This window comes from Rhinichthys klamathensis, unplaced genomic scaffold, assembly GCF_029890125.1.
Source record: "Rhinichthys klamathensis goyatoka isolate OS25496 unplaced genomic scaffold, OSU_Roscu_1.1 h1tg000082l_1, whole genome shotgun sequence".
Classification (NCBI taxonomy): domain Eukaryota; kingdom Metazoa; phylum Chordata; class Actinopteri; order Cypriniformes; family Leuciscidae; genus Rhinichthys; species Rhinichthys klamathensis.
Genome location: NW_026606624.1, coordinates 2,504,120 through 2,524,737, shown reverse-complemented (window position 1 = coordinate 2,524,737; position 20,618 = coordinate 2,504,120). Strand labels below are relative to the sequence as shown.

Sequence of the window (20,618 nt, the reverse complement as noted above, 5' to 3'; positions counted from 1 at the left end):
AGCAAGGACCCATAACCTCACTACATTCAAAAACTATACAAAATAATGGAAAATATTATTTAAAACACACACAACTCTTTTGTGAATGTGTATCTTTAGGTAGACATTGACATAACATCCAGTCAGTAAGCAAGTCGCATGTTATTTCAATGACCATTCTAATAGATGAGCGACAAGTCTGTAATTTTTTTGGCAAAGAACTGATTCTGTGAATCATGTAGGCCTGAAGAAAATGCATCAAAAGACCTGCCTCTATTTATTATCTTTGGATTACTTGAGTTTTTTTAATTCTGTTTTACATTCAATTGAAACTGCAAACTTAAATCTCAGGTAAAACCATTTCTTTATCCATGGCACTCTAGATCAATGATTCTCAACTGGGGGGCCCAGGAAACTCCCAAGGGGGCCTCAAGATGGCTTTAAATTATTTGATAAAGGACAAAACAAGCATTTAAACCAACTTAAAATCAAAATATTTCTTATGTTTTTTTCTTTGATGAACCAGGGTTCCAACTGTCTTGAAAAACCTTGATATATGAGGTAGCCTAATGTTAAAAGTATAATTTATAGACCTCGAAAAGTCCATGCAAAATCTAACAAAATCTCCAGGGGCATTTTTATAATGATTTTTTCTAGTTACACAAAACTCTTAAATATTTGATCAGGTGGAAATTGTAAAAACTAAAAATAAAGTTATGGGGCTTTTTGAGAAAGTTTGAGAACTAAAACACTGTCAACATCATCACGCTGGAAACACTGTCATTTAATGGTATTCAGTGTGGTTTAAGCAACCCCAGAATCAAGTGAAGTGATGGTGCAAATAAGTGACATTGAGCTTGAACAGGAGAGTGAGATACTCACTGTTTTCTGCTCTTTGATCATTCCCAGACTCAAAGTAATGAGCTGAGTTTGGCCTGAGAAAGTCTGTAAGCCTGAAAAACGACCACCAGGGGGTCTTGGAGCACACACATGAACACAAACACGCACACACACGCGGACAAACTTTCACTCACCCGCTCTCCAGACCGTGGCCTCTTCTTGGGTCGTGTGGGCAGCGTGTCCTCCTTTGGATTTGTGTCGATTGCCCAGTAGGAACCCTAGAAACAGGATAAAGTTGGAATATTAGCTCCAAAGCAAATCATAATATTCTAAAATAGTGGTCAACTTGAAGCCAGCCATGCAATAAAACTTTCATAAAAAGCCGAGCACGATAATCAGCAGGGTTTCAAGGAGAGAAACTTCAGTAATCAGATACTGTGCGCGTTTGCTGTCAAACATGTACAACTTTTAGTTCATCAAAGTTTCAGCGAGCTCATTTGTAAGCCCGTCACGTCTTGAGGACGTTCATGGAGCTATATGTTGAGGTGCGAAGAAGTTGGGTGTTTCGCTACAGCCGGTTCTTGCGCTCGCTTGCTCTCACTTCGCATTTCTCCTGAGCCTTGGCAAAGGCAGGTAAAATGTTAAGCCCCTCCTGAAGCCCCTCTTCCTCAGCCGCAGGTTTATCGATTGCTCCTGTTCAGGGCTGGACACAGAGGTGTTGGATTTCTGGTCAGGTCTGAGCTCTGATAATCAGGCAGAAAATAGCACACCTTGGTTTGGGGCTGCTGGTATCCAAGCACCCAAGACCCTGGCTGAATAATTTATCTTTGCATTCTTCCTGTTTAATTTATTTTTCAATAGTGCTGCTCTTCCCAAAAGCTAAAGGCAACTCTGGCTGGCAAGTTAGGCGAAAAGAAAAAGAAATTAACCTCCAGGCATGGGTTTTATTTTAAAATATTTCATATTATTTGGGATAAGATCTCAATTGTCCAGAGAGGGTGCGATCAAGACCTTTAAAATTACTTGTGCACAGCTCGCGCATGCACCTAAGCAAGGAGAATAATTGAAAATCACCAAAGGATTTGTCTAGACAGCATGCTTTAGGTTCCTCAAACGTTCGGCCTCCAAAGACATATTGATAAAATGATGTAAATTTCTGCATTTAAACAGCAATACAGCACAGGTTAGAAGCCATGGAATGGCAATGAGCAAAGCTCCAGCACCCGAACAGTTTTTCGCAGCATTCCTTCCTTAAGAAAATAACTCATTGTGTCTGTTTTAACACCTGGATGTTACATCAATTTGTTATTTAAGTGCGATGACAGCTCCAAAACAATCTGACCAATCACAAAGCTTGCAACCATTATCACACCTTGCTTTAACATGCCATTTTTTGGCCTTAGAAGCAGTGTACTAAAACCGGCCTGATGAAAGGAAGTGACATAATTAACATTAATCAAACGATAAACTAGGCATTGAAATTATAACATTAATGAATGCAGATTACTTTGTGGCAGTCACCCAAAGTCAGTGGGTTACAGCCATTATTTAAATCGCCACAATCTTCAATAAGAGCCTCATTTAATTTTAAGATTGTATGTGACATTTTTTAAGTTATGCATGTGTGTGTGTGTATTATAGAAATGCATAACTAACAATTTTAAAATGTATAATATAAATCTAATTCATTTATTTTTATGTTTATTTAATTAGAGAGAAGCATTTTGCTAAATATATGCACTTTATTACATATTCATTATATTTTTACTTAACCTGACAGTCACCATTTGAATGTTTATTATTTCAAAAAAACTAATTGCAGTAGAAACATAATTGTGTTATCAAAAAATAATAATAATTACGTTATAAAAAACTGCCTTATGTGCAATTTACATGTTTGTACAGTCTACAGCCAACATTATAGTAATGTACCAACAGACAGGGTTCCCTGTATAGTTTACAGCATTAGTTGAGATACATCGAATTGAATTGAGATCGGAACTGAACAGAAGCTTGTGAACAGAAATCCAATCAAATTGTGAAATTTGTGCCAAGACCCAGCCCTAATTTTTACTACTTACTAACTTACCACTGATTACCTGAAATCAGTATTCTCTGACATTCACAGAATAATTCATCATATTACACATTATCTATTGTATGCAAATTAACAAAGCGTACAACACTTGAGCTGAGAGGTGCGCTAGCGTGAGTCATGCGAAAGGGTCTTAAGTTTCTTTATATATTCTAATGTAGCATAAGTATCCTAACAATGTTAAATGTTACAGATAGTGAGTGCTTCCACACAACAAACAGACTAGATAAGTACAGCTACTTTCCAACAAATCGTTTAACAAACACGATCTTCTTCACCCTGCATCGCTATTTCCGTATTATATTCCACCGTTAAACATCAGAGTTCATAACATGCAGGGCAATCTCACGGTTTAAACACCCTAATGTTCATGATTTTAATTTAAATCATCATGTTCCTGTAGTTGATGCAGTGATGATGAAGGACAGCTGAAGGTGACAGAATGCTGGCAGTCTGTTACACCTAGCAGATGTAATTGAAATTAAAACTACTGCAAGACACTTTCACTGTGGAAGGGGAGGCAGAGTATCATTCCTTTTAATTAGCAGAAAAATCTTGAAAAACTGGAAGCCCTTGGGGGGGGAGTATCTGTAGGCTCCAACACAACACTAGAGAGAAAGCAACGTTTAAAGAAATCCATGAAAAGACAGTTTACATGAATCTGAAACAGGGCAATACAATATTACTGTGTTAATGTTACTTCTTTTGATAATGAACTCAGCTGAGCACCAAAATTAACAGACGATAATGCAATCAACTAAAGAACATTAACAGTCTCCAAAAGAAGTATTAAAAGGATAGTTCACCTAAAAATTTAAATTGTCATCATTATTCAAAAAAAGAAAATAAGAAAAAAAAGAAAGAAACAAAACATTTTACATGTATTCATATAGTAGACATTTTATCCAAAACCACAAACAAATGAAGAAGATATACTATATTCTAGCGTTCAAAAGTTTGGGGTTGCTATGATTTATCAAATAAATGAATACTTTAATTCAGCAAGGACGCATTAAATTGATCAAAAATATCAATTAAAATATTTATAATGTTACAAACTATTTTGATTTTAAGTAAATACTGTTGCTTTTTTATTCATCAAAGAATCTAGTTTTCAGCATTATAATAATATTAAGTAATGTTTCTTGAACACCAAATCAGCATGATTTCTGAAGTATCACGTGACACTAAAGATGGGAATAATGGCTCTTATGCTCACAGAGCTTACATTTATTTGATCAAAAATAAAGTCAAAATTATTGTGAAAAATAGCTGCTGTGTTTGTGATGGTTTAATGGTAACCGACTATCTAATTTCTAATCTGGTCTCTAATGGAAATAATCAGTTCGACACAGTCTTAACGCAGACTAGACCTCCCTGACCAGAAGTCTACTCAAGGGCAAACAAGATTGTATCCTCCCCAAAGTTCGGGCATCCTCATTCTCAGCAGCTTCACAAAAGTGAAGTGAACAATCGTTTTTGCCATCTCTGAGAAACACGCCTCAGTTACTATCTCGCATAAACAGCAGGGTCCATATTCCTGCCGTATTACAATATTGATGGAACATATCAAGAGAGCCCTTTGCAGCTTTGAAGTTCTCCTTCCAGGGGGGAGGGCTGTGTGGAAGGAGGCAAATTCCAAATTGAACATTAGGGATGCAAGCATGTTGGCCGTGCATTCGGAATAGAATCCATCCAGCGATAGATTATTTTGTATTTAGTGGAGCACATCCCAGGAGTGTCAATATCAGAGGATTACACCAAAACATGAAATTAGCATTCAGTCCCCATCCCCTGCATGCCTCGGCTCTTCTCTTTATGTCGCGCTGTGAGCGTATGTGCGTGAATGTGCTCGCACAAGATGGCTGAGGATACAGAGAAATGTGCAAGCGTTTGTGGCAGAGGTACTATGTGGAGGAAAAAAACAGGTTAACTGTGTCCATCCAAGTTGTATGATGAGCATATATATATATATATATATATATATATGGTGTTATATATATATATATATGGTGTATGTATGTATGTCTCTCTGCACTCTGGCCAACACATGAATTTGTTTGGGTTGTTTTAGCTCAGACAGGCCGGGGTAACGGCATGCTGACTGAGGGGAAGCAGGTGGTGGTCTCCCCCTCTCGTGCAGGAAGTGCCGGGGCTGAAGTGCTTTCTCCTCTACCCGGGAGAGCTCCGGAGAGCACTTTTAAAACATTACTGCGAGTGCTCGCTCTCATCTATTTTCACAAGGATACGTATGCATTTTTAACGGCTGAATCTGCTCTGGTAGAGGCATTTTGTATTTAGAGAATGTACAAAACATTTCTGAATAAAACAGAACTACATATGGAGGTAAGAAGAGAACGCTTACCTTTCCTGGGTCATCTTTGGAGCGAGGCACTTTAAGAAAACACTTGTTCAACGAGAGATTGTGCCGTATTGAGTTCTGTAGGAGGAAAGAGAGACAGAGAAGTGTTTAGGTTGTTTATAGGTTAATGAGACTCCCGCATGATATTACACTATAATAGTACCTAAAACCCACATTAACATGCAGCCTATAGCGCGCTGTCAGACAGTGCTGTAGCAATCGCGGGTGTGTGGGGTCCCTGCAAATAAGAGAATATGAATAAAACACTGGGGTATTATAACCCAGAGTCTGCGTCATCTTTTCAGTGCTATGCAAAGCAACCAGGCCAGAAAAATATATTAAAGAGATTCATCTTGTTGCAGACGACAGCCTCAAAAAAAAAAGAAGAGAAGGACGGTAAGGATGATTGCAGAATATTGAGACTCCTAAACTCAATAATAAATACCCCTGACTTAACTATTTTTAACGACCCAGAGATTTTTCATAACTTCTGTGATTCCCACACATTCAAATGCACTGAAACTGATGTGACAAAAAAACCTTGATAATTCCCATACATGAATGATGTCCTGAGGTTAATTAAAAAAAAAGAGCGAAAGATCCAGTTTAACAGCATAGTAATTAATTAATCATCCTGATCCTCAGAGAGAAATGAATTATGCAAATAATTTTTTTTAAACTTACACAATTCTTTAATGAGCAAAAGGTATTTTTTTAGCATGTGAGGGATGAATCAGCAGGAGGCAGCTTAAACGCACATCATGCCTTAATGCTCGGCGCGTTCCAGCTGGAGCTTAGCCAGCCACTTGGCTTAAGACACTAGAAACGCACAGGTTTTGAAATCATTTGACCAAATTGTATTGACAGATGGGTGTGATATAAAAGCTCTGGGATCTTCGCATGTGCTGGTCTGGTGTGGAACGCGAGAGAAGCGCTCAGAGAGGCAATTAGATGAAAATACTAAGCAAACACAATCCATGTTAATATGTGATGTATTTGTATAAGAGAACAACCGCATAACATCTAATGAGGGCAATAACGGGCCATTTCCACTGGGCCGATCAGGGTTGATTGCAGGTGTGTGCTGGATGTTTAACAGTGGACCGAAGGGAGTCTCCGACTGCATCAGCAGTACCGAAACCATTAGACGCAATAAAGGTGAGCTCTGCAGGACAGCTGAACCTGAGTCCAAGAGATGCACACACACAAAAAAAGGCAGGTCAGAGCAGTTACTGTGTAACCCGCTGCTGACGTATCTACGTATCTGTCCACAGACCCTAATCTTGTAGCGCATTAAAACTTTAGCACCCACAGCAACTCTCCACACTGCAATATCTGAGGTTAGTCAGGCAGACAGCGTCATGGTCTCTCTGGAAAAAAACAAACACAATGTCAACTACTTAAGCCTGCTCTGCAATAGCGATGTGCACTTTGGGCATTTTGAATGCTTGGGTACTCAAAAGATATAACAGAAGAGTACTTGAGGTCCGAGAGGGCAGATAAAGAGAGATCTTTTTATTATAATAAATGTGCATCAGACTGTCATGCTACAACTCATGGGTTTTGCAATCAACACAGGTTTCCAACATCTTTGATGAAAAGAAACGGATCAGTTTCTTGTTCAAAGTAACAATTCTGTGACAAACTTCTATCAGGTTAGGTTGCGACCAGCTAAGTGGACATGCAGGTCAGATAGGCAGGTATCTTTCCCTGGCTGTCACGTTCTTGCTTTTGTCCTCCACTGCTTTAACTTTCCTCTCCCTCTCTCTTCACAGTCTCTCCCTCTTTCTCTGCTGGGGGCCAGAGGGTTCAAGGCTGGCTCAGCAGGGCTCCTGCAGACAGACACGGCTAATAAGCACTACTGCACCAGTCCAGTCTGTCTCCAACTCTCTATCAGGGGAACTAACCAGGAGAGCCGCAGGGCCAGCTGCCATTCTGACACACTGAGTTTGTGTGTGTGTGTGTGAGAGAGAGAGAAAAAGAAAGAGAAAAAGAATGACCCAAGAGAAAGTCAGAGTGTGACAGCTTATGTGTAGAAGCCAACTCTGTGTTTATCAGATGGATCATGTATAGTGAAAGCTACCAAATCTAATGCATGTAACACATTCAAAAATTTAAATAAGTTAAAAAACAAAACACGGTTACCTTTCAAAATATAATCAATTTCAAAAGGATACAAATTAGGTTCCATCCTAAATGTTTTTTTTCTCCTCACAATATAGAAGTTAAATAGGTTGTGAATGCTATTTTGTGTTTAAGACATATTATACATGATGGCATGAAGTGCTACTGTGTCTTACATCTTTGCACACTTAAGGTAGTACATTTACTTGTCTAAATTCAGCAGATACCTGCTTGTCAGTGAGCTATATCAGACACACACTCATCTTTTTTGACCCTGCTTTCAACCTGGAAATTGAGTTTTACTTTTTAATGAGTTACCAAACCGGTGTCTGCCTTAGATATCACTACATGTTAGCAAACATGCCATTTCTGACAGCATCTTAACATGCACATTGCTGGTGTAAAACCAAAGGTCGACAGGTCACTAACAGACATAACAAATTACTTACAGAGCATAGAAATATTCCAGATCTCATAAAATGATGTGCAGCTAACACTGCTGATTCTGAATATCTTATCCTTGATTGCATAGATTACAGCTGGAGCTCAGAAGCACCGCAGTGCAGTGAAGTGATGAAGAGGAGGAAGAGAGCTGTAGGAGTCATCGAGGATGAGGAGCTACAATAAGAGGGTCAGACACTGAGCTCTGTGGGAGGGCCTGTCCATTACCGTCTCTGTGGGCTGAGATATACCTGCGTTTCACAGCGGGAACGCTCTCTGGTAACCCCCCGCACAAACTCGCACGTTGACAGTTAGTGCACCCATCCGCCCACTCACCCCTGGCCTCTCGCCCACCTCTTCCAACACGACAGAAGGGCAGGCGGGGGAAAGTGGGTCAGACTGACCTCCTCGTCCCGAGTATCAAGCGCTCAGCGTGAGTCAAAGGGACAGGCCATGTCGCAGCGGAGTTCTTCATCAAGGACATACCGCAGTTCCATGCCTTCTCGGCCCAGGGAGCCCAGGTTACAACAGAAACATCCCATCAGTGCCCGCAAATCCAGCCTGACATCCTCACTCTACATACAGCGACACAGAGGAAGATTTTAAATTATGGCAGGGTTGGCCAAGAAACTGATGATGACTTGATCACAAGATAAAACACAAGATTTTAATGTCTGAAGGTCTCAATGTAAAGGGTCTCTATATGGCAAAGCAGAAATACACATTCAATTCACGTCAGGCTATTATTGTGCTGTAACGGAAAAGTATATACACAATACATTACAAGCAGTATGCTTAATGCACCAATTAATTAATTCCAGCCCATATAAAAAAAATGTCATATTTTTACCTTTTATGAACAGATTCTACTAAAAATAATATTATCCGCAGAATTTATCACAGAAATAATAATCTTCATTTCATTATTATGGGATGTCATATATAGAGTTTGCATTGGTTCCTAAAGAAACATTTAAAAATACAATTTGATGTGTAATGACTCGATACAAATCATGATACTGAACTCACAATACGATACTATAGCGATATTTTAAGCCAAAATAATATTTTTTATTTATTTATTTTTTATTAAAATAATATTACAAATTATTCACAATTGCACCCAAAAATATTTCCCCATTGCATTATTGTACATTATATTCAACATTATATATAGTAGTTCAATGTAGTAATGATTAGTTTATCTAAAACATTTAATTCTGCATTTACTGGCATGTTGTTTTCGAGCGTCACACAAGCATTGGAATGTCCGTGTTTATTTCAGTATATGTTATAAATCTGTTCATCATATAAAGCCATTGTGTCTAAGACTCTCAACAAACAAAATAACCAGGTATAATGTGATGTGATATATGTGTATGACCTAAACATGAATTGATAATTTGGGGGCATGTGTCTAGCCACCAATCAAAATAATTTTTAGCACAATGCTTCATTATGCGAGAGGTGTGAAGAAAAAAAAAAGAGCAAGGTTGATCGAGTGAGACAGAAAGGAGTGTTTCAATACTCCAGGGCATGGAGGACATCCCAAACACAGCCTGGAATTCCCACCATTCCTCCTTATATGCTGCGTGTCTTTTCGGTCCAGTACCCGTTCCCAGTTCCACTGTATTTTATATCTTTTCTCTCCAATGCTTTCAATATCTTTGACATATGGACTTATCCGCAAAACACGTTCAAGTTCCCTCAAACACAGCAGTTCCTGACAAGCCTTTTGCAAACACAGAGACTTACACAGGCATTTCTTAAGTTTACAATATCTCTACACACGTTAGGGAATGTAGCACTTTGGCAGACTGTGTTTGTAGTGGGTGTGGGATGATGCTGGAGCAGTATTTCTTTTTTCACGTGTGTGGTGAGAGGAGGCACAAACGGTGCCCTTAACCAGACCCAAGGTGGAACGCACCATCCAGCTCGCAGACTGGTCCTAAACCTGCGAAAATATCCCCCACCTTTGACAGACAAACCATGCGACTGCAGCCTGGGACTGGATGCAGTGAGGTTTTAATCCACTTAGAGCATGGAGAATCCCTCACCCTCGGCCACAGCGATGAGGACAGCATGACTGAGTGTGAGAGAGGCAGGAGCTGATAAGGTGCTAAGATGTGGGTGCCTCTTGTTAAATGAATAAGAGGAAGGCATCACACTGGAGCTGTACCTGAAGTCTGGCTCTGTTTAAACCTGGTATTAACACGTCTCAGGTGATCCTAGCACAAAAAAGCCACAGAATACAAGAAATATAAAAAAATCACAACACTGACTGGCATACAAAATTAGTTACGCAAGTCTCGTGTAAAGGTATGGACTTTCCAAAATGTTTCAATAGGTTATTCTCACATGACAAAATACTGTAAAAGGTTCATTGTTAGTTCAAGATACGCATGCACTAACAATTATTACCAAATTGAACCTTACTGTACACAGTGTTACCAATATGGATATACTTATACTGTAAATCAACATTTTAAATTGCAACCCCCCAAAATGCAAGTATTGTTAATGCAATTTACAATTGATTATTATTAAAATACTCAGTTTAACATCTTTATTTAGTGCTACTGCTGAACATGCGATTGGATCACCAGATCAAAAATAAACGGGCCTCTGAGTACTGATACTTTAGTATATTCACTATATATCTGTTTTATGAAAATACAAGTTATTTGTTATATAAATGGCTGACAATCACATGAGGAAACACACACCAAAGCAGAGCAAAACGGCATTTCTAACTTCAGCTTCAAGACAAACAACCCACATTCGAGCAGCAGTGGACGACTAGTTTAACGATTTCTCAACTTCATTTTCAAGGACTTCAAAGGTATTTGATCTCTTTTCTCTTGGCATCTAGTAGCAGTGTTGGCATGCAACATTTTTAAAGACCATTCGTTCTCTGATCTTTACTCGCTTATAAGTCGTTTTAATAAAACATGAAGATTTTGCTAGCTGCAGCAAAAATGAATGCCAAGGTGAAAACCACAATAAACATAAAGAGCCCCATTACACTGCGATCTGAATAGCTCACAATAAGAACAAGTCGAGAAGCGGTGCGGTGCGGTCAATATCGGTGTGATGTAATGCCGTGTACGGTGTACTCAGTGAAGTATTGCGATAATTAAAATTTGCAGATGCTGTACAAAGTAATATAACACCTTGGGGGACTGACTAATTCAGAGTTTAAATTAAACCCATCTTTCATGTAAAGTATGTTAATTTATAAGACTAATAATACATGAGTACCGTGGTAAGTGAGCCCTGAACAGATACTAGACAATGCATGCAGATGCTGGCACTGGCTCTTTTCGGGTTTATTTTTCTCATCTTGACCAAATTAGTAAAAAAAAAAAAATCCATCTGAGACCTTGAGGACAGAGCCTGTGACTGTGTCAAATATCAAGTGTAAGTCTCTTATTTATTTGAAAGACACAGGAGTGTTGATTGAATAAATAAATACCTTAATAACCTCTTTAAGCATCTTGCCAGCAAGAGAGTCTGGCTGCATGATCCTCTTATTTAAAAAGAGTTGAAAGTGGCAATGAAAGTCTTCCAAATGGACTTCCTCCTCTACATTAGAGTGTAGCTGTGTCATAAACACTTTGCAAGGCTTTGCAAATTTTTCAATAGAAATACACACACACACACACACACACACACAAAACTGTGAGACCAGGGTTAAAAAAGATACAAAGGATGACTATTCATTCAGATTTTCTTCCCGAGTTAGGATGGCTTCGTCTCCCATGATGGTTTTAAAGCAAAGAGAGCTTCAAGACCCGAGCTATTTCATACGACCTGACCTCTTTCTGGAGATTTCTAAACCCTCTGTATCGTTTTCTACATGTGTTCAAGGCTGCAGTACATACCTTAGTTTAACAGTACAGAGTCCAATATAAAACAGCAACCGTTTAATACGGGTTTAAATTGTTTTGGGGAGAAATTCACTAATGTAATTCTGACTAACAGGTCAAAAACTTATGAAAAGACACTTTGTCTGGAGTTTAATTAATGTTCTGTAAAGCTGCACTTTTAACAAGGCATGGTCATAATTCAGAGAGAGCTCAACAAAAAGAGTTTTCTTAATTTTCTAACAACCTTGAAGAAAATGTCAGTGCCCTTGGTTTGTCTACAGAACAAAACAGTAATGTGTTTTTTATTTTATTTTTTAAAAGGCACTTTTTAAAAAGCCACTTAAATGCCCTAAATGAACTAAGGCCTAATCCTGCCTTAATCTAAACCCTGTCTGTGAAACCGGGCCTTAGGGAAAAGGCCTATTTGTCTAAAAAAAAAAAGAAGTCAATCAGTAATACGTGAAAAAGCATCATATCCAGTTGACCAGTTTTCAAGTGCAATCTTTGTCCCACTGGTCTGAGTTAAGCTAATTGGTTTGTCCTGTTATTGACCTATTATGTCACGCACTGGCTTACTACCAACTACTAATTTTACAGAAGCACAGCCATTGAATATGTTCCAAAAATTGACCCAACAGTTGAATAAATACTCCCAAAACAAGTGCAAAGTGAGAATGTCAGCAATGTGGGATGATAAAAATACAACTTACAAAGTTTGGGATCAGAAAGGATTTTCAAAAAAAAGAAATCAATACTTTTATTCAGCAATGATGAATTAAATGCATGACAGTAAAGACATTTATAATGTTACAGATTTCAATTTGAAATAAATGTTGTTCTTTTGTATAACGCATCTATCACGGTTTCCGCAAAAACACTAAGCACCACAAATATTTTCAATATTGATAATAATAAGAAATGTAACTTGAGCACCAAATCAGTATATAAGAATGTGAAGGATCATGTGAGACGGAAGACTGGAGTAATGATGCTGAAAAGCTTTGCCACCACAAGAATCAATTAAATTTTAAAATATATTACAACTGAGAAGAGTTATTTTAACTTTTAATAATATACCGCAATATTACTGTGTGATCAAATAATTGCAGCCTTGGTGAGCATTAGTCTTTTTTAAATAAACATTAAACCTCAAACTTTTGAATAGCATTGTAAATAATAAATAATAGATAAATGACATTACCTGCTAACAAACAGCAATAACCCACGTGCATTCTCATTTCTCATCACTGTAAAAAATGTCCTTTTCTGTAAACATCTCAGGTTCTGATGCAAGTTATGTACATAATGTAAATGTCTTTATAATACATAGACTGACGTCTGTCTTGTTTTTGCATTATTATAGCAATTTAGTATTTTACCAACAGAAACTGCAACTGATGCATCAAAAAAATAAAAAGGCTATGCCGGAAAAAGAGGTGAGAAATATCTAACAATCAAAAGCCCAAAACAATTTTACACCACAATGAAAACATTTCCAAATTAGTGAGTAATCCGGTAACCCCAAATGGGTGGTGGTGTAAAACATAAAAGCCATTGTGTATTAGTTCAGTAGAAATCTGGAATATCTCACCAAGGCAGAGGCAGAACTTGGCACTTATGTGTGGCATAGCTGTGGAGTTTTTAAAGAGAGAGCTCTTTGCTCTGCTCTTCTCTGAGGAGCCACAGAAGGTTATGAAAGATTGCAAAGCAAAGACACGTCTCCCGGTTTATCCTCCCTGAAAGCCTTCGTGTGCTCTCAGTTCCAGATGAGCGATCTGATGAGAGCCATTTGTCAGGCCCTCCTCTTAATTATCAGCCGGCTCAGAGCGGCATCCTGCAACAGCCACTGACAATGGCACTTTGGGCCTTATTCAGCAGCACTGCAGTCAGACAGAGACAAGGGGGAAAAAACGGCATTTGTCTGAGAGTGAACAGTGACGTGAAAGATACTGAGTTTAAAATACTTGTGCATTCTTCTCGTCTATTATAGAAGTGGAAGGTAGAGCCGGCGTATTTCCCCACGTCTCATCCCGTGGTTTTGTGCCACGCGGATTGGTGGAAAGGAAAATCATTTAAATGTTATAATTTAGGTCCATGCCAACAGATAAAACACAGGGTTAAGGAGTTGCGTGGGAGATGTCCCTTTATAATCAGGGCTACGAGAAAGAAAATGAGAAGACAGTTGGGCAGAGCGCAGATATTAATGCTAGGGGAGAAAAATTGGTTTGTAGTTGGCTTCAAACAGCATTTAAAAAGCGCATGTAGTTAGTGAGCAGACCGTCCAAACAGGAGTCAATTTGTGGTATTTTAACATTTTTCTTTACTACATGTTCTAATGTTTTAAATAAAGACACTAAATATATAATTTTATATATAACAAGTAAATAACACTTTCCACTCACCATAAGTCATAGAACCACAACTTTAAGAACCACAATTTAATTTCCTGAAGGTCAGCCATACACATTTTACAGTTTACATGCATAACAAATATGCGGTAAACTAATCAAAAATCTGCTCTTTCTATAAACTCAATTACAAACACATTTACATTACATTCAAAACTATCTGTTTTTGTTTTGTTACGTCGTCAAAATGTAAACACACATGCATAAATCATGAGTAAAATCTGAGTAATTGGCGAAAATCTAGACGTGCCAGTTGGTTTTCGCGTCAATATTTTACGAATTTCCCTGATAAAAGAAATTAATTATCAGGTGTCAAACTATTTGAAAATGGACAATGGTAAACAAATTAGTTTTAGAAAATGGAGGGAATTCCATTTTTATATTATAATTAAATATAAATTTTGAAATTATAAAACATTTTTTACATTTATAAATCACCTAAATGTTTGCTTATGAATGGTTTTAAAAATCGCTTGAAAGTTTAATTTGGTAAGACTTAAAAAGACGTGCAAATGATTAACTTTAGAGACAATGCAACACTGGCCCAATTGTGCAAGTAACAATTCCGTCAACTGCCCCGACTTGCCTTGCGCAGATGCGATGTCATGTTAAGCACATTTTGAAAGAGATAAAGAGAGAAGACGCAGCGCCGCTGAATCACTCACGCTGTTTGTGAAATTACATCTCGCAGAAAGTTTTAAAATGACTGATTTGATCTTATAATCTGTGTTGATTAATTTACTGATACAGCCTACATTCTAAAGTGAATAAATGTTTGCGGGAATTTCCCGCATTACAAGCGCGAGACCTGCGGGAATTGTTAAAATGATGCAATCCCGCAATCCTGTGCCGAAATTAGATCCCTGAGACTAATTTTGGTTTGGGTCCAAGTTGTGATGTACATTTGGAGATTCACCAGAGGTAAGACTTAAATATGTAGCTGCAGGTAGGAGGTCAGTTTATTAAAAATCATATTCAAATTGTTTATGCATGCAGAGTCTGAGGACTTCTATCTAGCTGGCTGTAAGAACCTCCAGAAAATCCATAATACAACATTATCATAAGACCGGTGTCAAGACGCAATATGTACTGAGCTTCTTAGGATTTGAAACCCGATTCTTCAACAACCTGATTCTTCAACAACTTTTGGTCTAACCAAAGATATTGTTTTTAAACGATGTACGTTACAGAGATGCACCAGTCGACCGGCCATCAATCAGAACAGGATGGTTGCATTTTGGCTGATCTCTATTCCGGACTTGCACACAAACTGCACTGAAATAATTTCCCAAAATTGAATTTGTGTGGAAATATTACGAAGTCTGTAAACAGGACATTAACACAGGCCGGAGGCGGGACACGCTGAAGACAGGCACAGCAAGCTTACTGTTCGCAAGCCTCTAAATATTGAAATAAATATATATACAAATTTAATTGGGGGAAGGGGTGTATATGAATTTATCTCGGAAGGGAACTGACTGTGTTCAGAAAAGTTTTGATGGCTTTTTCTTTCCCTCTCACCTTCGTATAATGCCTAATAAAGTAGTGTTTAGAAACACCGCGCTGTTTTGTTTACAGTGGTAACCAAGGAAATGCTATATCACTGCTGTTTCATAAGCGCCATCTACTGTCAGAGAGTGAATTTGCATTTTCATTCAGTTCATTCAAAAAAATTTGAACAGGCCATGAAAAATCATGATCGGTGCATTCCTTATATGTCGATTGTTTTAAATATGTGGTATATATTATATACGGGTATATTTGTGGCAATAGCCAACAAAACACTGTATGGGTCAAAATTATAGATTTTTCTTTTATGCCAAAAATCATTAGGATATTAAGTAAAGATCATGATCCATGAAGATATTTAGTAAATTTCCGACCTTAAATATATCAATTTTATTTGGTAAGTGGATGCAGCACAATCGCCAACAGAAATGGAAACCTTTAAAGGCGATTTTCTCAATATTTAGATTTTTTTGCACCCTCAGATTCCCGATTTCAAATTGTTGTATCTCGGTCAAATATTGTCCTATCCTAACAAACCATACATAAATGGAAAGAAAGCTTATTTATTCAGCTGTCAGGTGATGTATAAATCTCAATTTTAAAAAATGGACACATAAGACTTAAGACTGCTTTTGTGGTCCAGGGTCACATATGTTAAGTATTGCTTTTTGCCAAAATATCCTAAAAGTTCTTAAAAATATCATAAATGCAGACACTGCATTGTAAATTTGTGTTGCCATATCGACTTTTATAGACTACCATTTAGTCTATAAAAGACTTTGGGATTGATACGATTTTTTATATGGTTTTAAAAGAAGTCTTTTGTGCTCACCACGGCTGCATTTATTTGATCAAATATACAGTAAAAACAGTAATACTGTGAAATAGTATAACAAATTAAAATAACTGTTTTCTATTTTTCCATTTTTAAAATGTAATTTATTCCTGTGATGGCAAAGCTGAATTTTCAGCTGCCATTACTCCAGTCTTCAGTGTCACATGATCCTTCAGAAACCTATTCAAATTATTATTAATGTTTAAAATGGTTGTGCTGCTTAAAGGGGTCCTATGTTGCCCTTTTACGAAGTCTTGATTTTGTTTTTGGGGTGTACTAGAACAGTGTTTCTCAAATGGTGGGTAGCAAGACCATTCTGAGTGGATCGCGGAGTGTGCAGTCCAAGAAAGTTTTCAGTTTTCAAAGATCAGTTTTTCTGATGCGAGACTTTTATTTTGAAAGACGTGCATGAAAGCTGATGACACTTCTGTCAGATGTATGAGAAAAAACAAAACATTATTCTATAGCGCAAAAGATAAAGAAACAAAAGAAACGGTGTTTGACTGTTCAAGTTTCTGTTTAGATCAATTTGCTCAATATGCCTTTTATCATACATTATTATAAAGGGTCAAAACCAGAAAGAAATTATATTTTGAGATAATATGCCAATTACATACTGCGAAAAATGTATCGCAATATCACAATGCATCTTATTTTACCTCCACCTTTAGTATGCTCCAAATGTGCCAAAAAAATAAATTCACTGGTGCTTTAGAATATTACATTTAAAAGCTAACAAAATGGGAGCAGGCCTGAACATGCAAGGGTCACCAGCAAACCCCGAGTTTGGAACGGCCGCCGTGCACAAGTGGCTGATGAAGCAGCGACAGAAGAGAGTCCTCAGCACCACTAGCAAACGCAGCACTCATCCATCGCAGCTGTGAGAGTCGCCATTAATATTACAGGTGCTTAAAGCTCCATCCAGTCAATAACCACTATTACAGCCAATGGAGCTAATGAGGGGAGTAGAGGTGACAATCCAGTTCCCATATGCACAATGCAGCATGATCTCTCCACACTACTGTAAGACAGGGGCTGTTGTGTGAACACTTCATTGTGTTAGTGGCCTCCAATCAGCATGATCAGATCGACGGAATACAACTGTTCAAGTCAATGCCGACAATTAGGCTCTTTGAAAATCGATCCGCTAGAGGGTCTGACAGTGGTGCAACAGCACTGCACGCTTTCAAGAAAGGGCAAAAAAAAAAAACACTTCGGAGAGGCTGTTTTGGCAAACCAGGGGAAACTCAGCATTCATCTATAACTGCGGACTGACACAAGAATCCCTCACACAACAGAGACAGTCAATCAATCAACAGAACGCACGGCCGACAAGGCGAAGAGGGTGCCGAAGGTGGACAGGGACCAGTCTTTTACACCTTTATCCATCTGAAGCTCGTACACCGACTTTCCCTTCAGGCAACGTTCTCCTTTAAACTGAAGTCGAGAAAACAAAACAGCAGATTCTTTGTGGTTTGACAAAGAAAGGGGCAAAAAATACTCAAGTTTCCCATTTGAATTCAACTTAACACAGATCCAAAAGTCACAACCCCTCCTATAGAGTCCATTAGCAAAGTTAATGTAAAACTGTCAAGCACAACGACCCATAAATAATACATTGCTGAGGTGAGGAAAGGCCGGGTACCCTTCTGCTCACTGCAGTCCCTCTAGTCAGACACTCCAGCCCTCTACAAGGCCACATTAATTGTCTAATTCAGAGGCAATTAGTTGGCAGTGAGAGGTTGTGGCCTTGCAGCCATAAGGAGGACAGAGGCTAGAGGGGGCGGCAACCAGCAGAAGTAGTTCTGCCAGTCTCTCTCTTCTGCTTGCTGACCAGACTCTCTCCACTGCAGCCCACGTCACCTTGAAAAGAAAGACGACTGCGTACAGACTCGGGCTGTATATCTCATCAAGATTTTTCAGGGCCATGAAAAGTATTTTGGACACTTAAAACACGCTTAAAAAGGACTGTATTTCACTTCCATTTGATAAAATGTCAAACCAAGTAGCACCTGCGAATAAAGGATAATGTGCTGCAATATATTGTAATTCTATTGGCCTAACTAGTGGAGGTATAGTACCTCTGCAGACATTGTAGTGAAGATGTAGGGAAAATATTGGGAAAATATTAGGGGGGGGGGGGGGGGGGGGAAACAAAACAAAACAAAAAATCATAAAAAAAAACGAATTTCTGACATTGGCCAAAAGTCATTTTTAATAGATGTTTGAAGTCTTTTTCCTTCACATTCACACAGGTGACCTATCAGAGTAACACAGGTGTAGTTCATCACATGAACTATTGCATCTTATTTTTATGTTTGGCAAACAGAAAGGGCTCGATTGTTTTAATTGTGAACAACACATCTACACTTTAAAGTTTCAATTTAAAACAGACTTCTTTTCGAAATTCTTTACTTGTAAAGTGTGCGTGAGCTATTTTTGGTGCCACTTGGTTTGATGATTTGTTATCTAATTGCAATCACATACATTCATTATGACTTCAGTGTCCAAACATTTTTGGGGCTACTGTATGTGCACCCTAAAGCTTTCTTCAATAAATTAGGATGGAAAAAGTGTATTGAGAGCACTGACACTGATAAATTGGCAATCATGAGTGAGGAATTGATGTGTCATATCCATGGCTGCTATGACCTGCGATTATACAGAGTGATGCAAAGATGCTGGAGCTTTGTCTGTCAATGGCTGTGGGACAGGAAGACAGCGTTGATTCCTGGCATCTCATCCATCACTGGTGGTGCTCCACTGCTAGGAGGCAGTGTCATTCTCTTCTCCTAAGTAAAGGGTAATTCTGTAAGGACATAGTGCCTGTAGATACACAAATACTGTAGTGACAAACTAATGATACCACCAGGCATGTGAAGTGAATTTTCGAATCTCGAGATGATTATAAAAAATTTGGTTTCTGGCAAAAATAAAATAAATAATCCAAAAGACATGTATTGCTTTGAAGCAGAGATCTTGTAATTTCTGCTGTTTCCTAGGGGGAATTTAAGTCAAAGGGGGTTGGGGAACAGGCACAGGATCAAAAAAGCCCGGTCTAACTCATTAGACCTCAAAGTCGTGGCCTTCCCAGTTACCAACACAGACAAACCAAAGTCACCCAAAACCCAGATAGTAAAAGCATGGAGCTCAATGACATTTTCGATGTGGGAGCTCTATGTGAAGTCCCTGGGCAGTGTGCCATATCCTCAGTGACACCACACACACGGTGCCACTCTGTCTGCAGCTCCTGCCTGCTAAAACCATGTCAGATGGGCATAAAATGAGATGAAACATTTCTGCCATGGCACATTTCCTATTGTTAAAACTCAGCATTGTACTGGTAATGCCTTGGCAGGCCTTCTTAATCTTTAAATTTGCGTCTTCAAAAAAAGACTTGACAAGAAGGGTTAGGTTTGCTAAAGAGAAAGCAAAGTAACCGAGTAACATGGATAATTGCTTCAAAACGCAAGTGCTATTTTGACTGTGGTGCATTTGCCAGTATTCTGGAAGAGGTGCTCCTCACACAAACTACTACGCCAGTTAACTCAATCTCCCATTACACTGAGTCTTCATTCTATTAACATAGACACATTTTCTCTCCTCATTCACAAATACTAGTAGACAAAGACAGAGGATATAGTGACAGTGATATATAAGAGTTTCCATGATAATGGAAAAATCTTTTTAAAAAAACTTAAATTGTAGTTTAACGTGGAAATTTATTTATTTAATATTTTTCTTTCCTTTAACGCCATTCCAGCTTTTATGGCTATGTACATGGTGAGAGCTAGGTATAGATATTCAAAAATAAAACTAAATATGTTTAAGATTAATGTGGAAATTTTTAAAACTGTCAACTATATGTAATTAAGTTCTACCAACTTTATATAAAAACGGAATTTAATACATGCTAGTCTTAGAAGGTGTGTGAGAGTCACTATGTAAGAATTGCATTAATATATATTTGAATAATTTAATAAATATAAAAAAAAGCATTTGTCACTGACTCTATAACATCTGAAATGTAAAAGATCTGCATTTCCATCGAATAACAGTTCTATAGGAACACCGGATTACTTTAATTATAGACAATTCATTATTTCAAAACAATGACCAGGAGGCCTAGAAGAGAGAAGAGGAGAATCCATGACAC

General features: G+C 38.1%; 1 protein-coding gene across 3 annotated transcripts in view; it reads right to left on the bottom strand.

Annotated features, from left to right (window-relative positions):
* foxj3 (forkhead box J3) overlaps positions 1-20,618 on the bottom strand; it is a 111,618-nt gene that overhangs the window by 22,095 nt on the left and 68,905 nt on the right. For all 3 annotated transcript variants that reach the window (XM_056251444.1, XM_056251442.1, XM_056251443.1), the window contains exons 3-4: positions 5,280-5,354; positions 1,014-1,097 (exon numbers count right to left, since the gene is read on the bottom strand). In XM_056251444.1, coding sequence (XP_056107419.1) covers positions 1,014-1,097; positions 5,280-5,354 — 159 coding nt within the window. The remainder of the gene's footprint in view (positions 1-1,013; positions 1,098-5,279; positions 5,355-20,618) is intronic.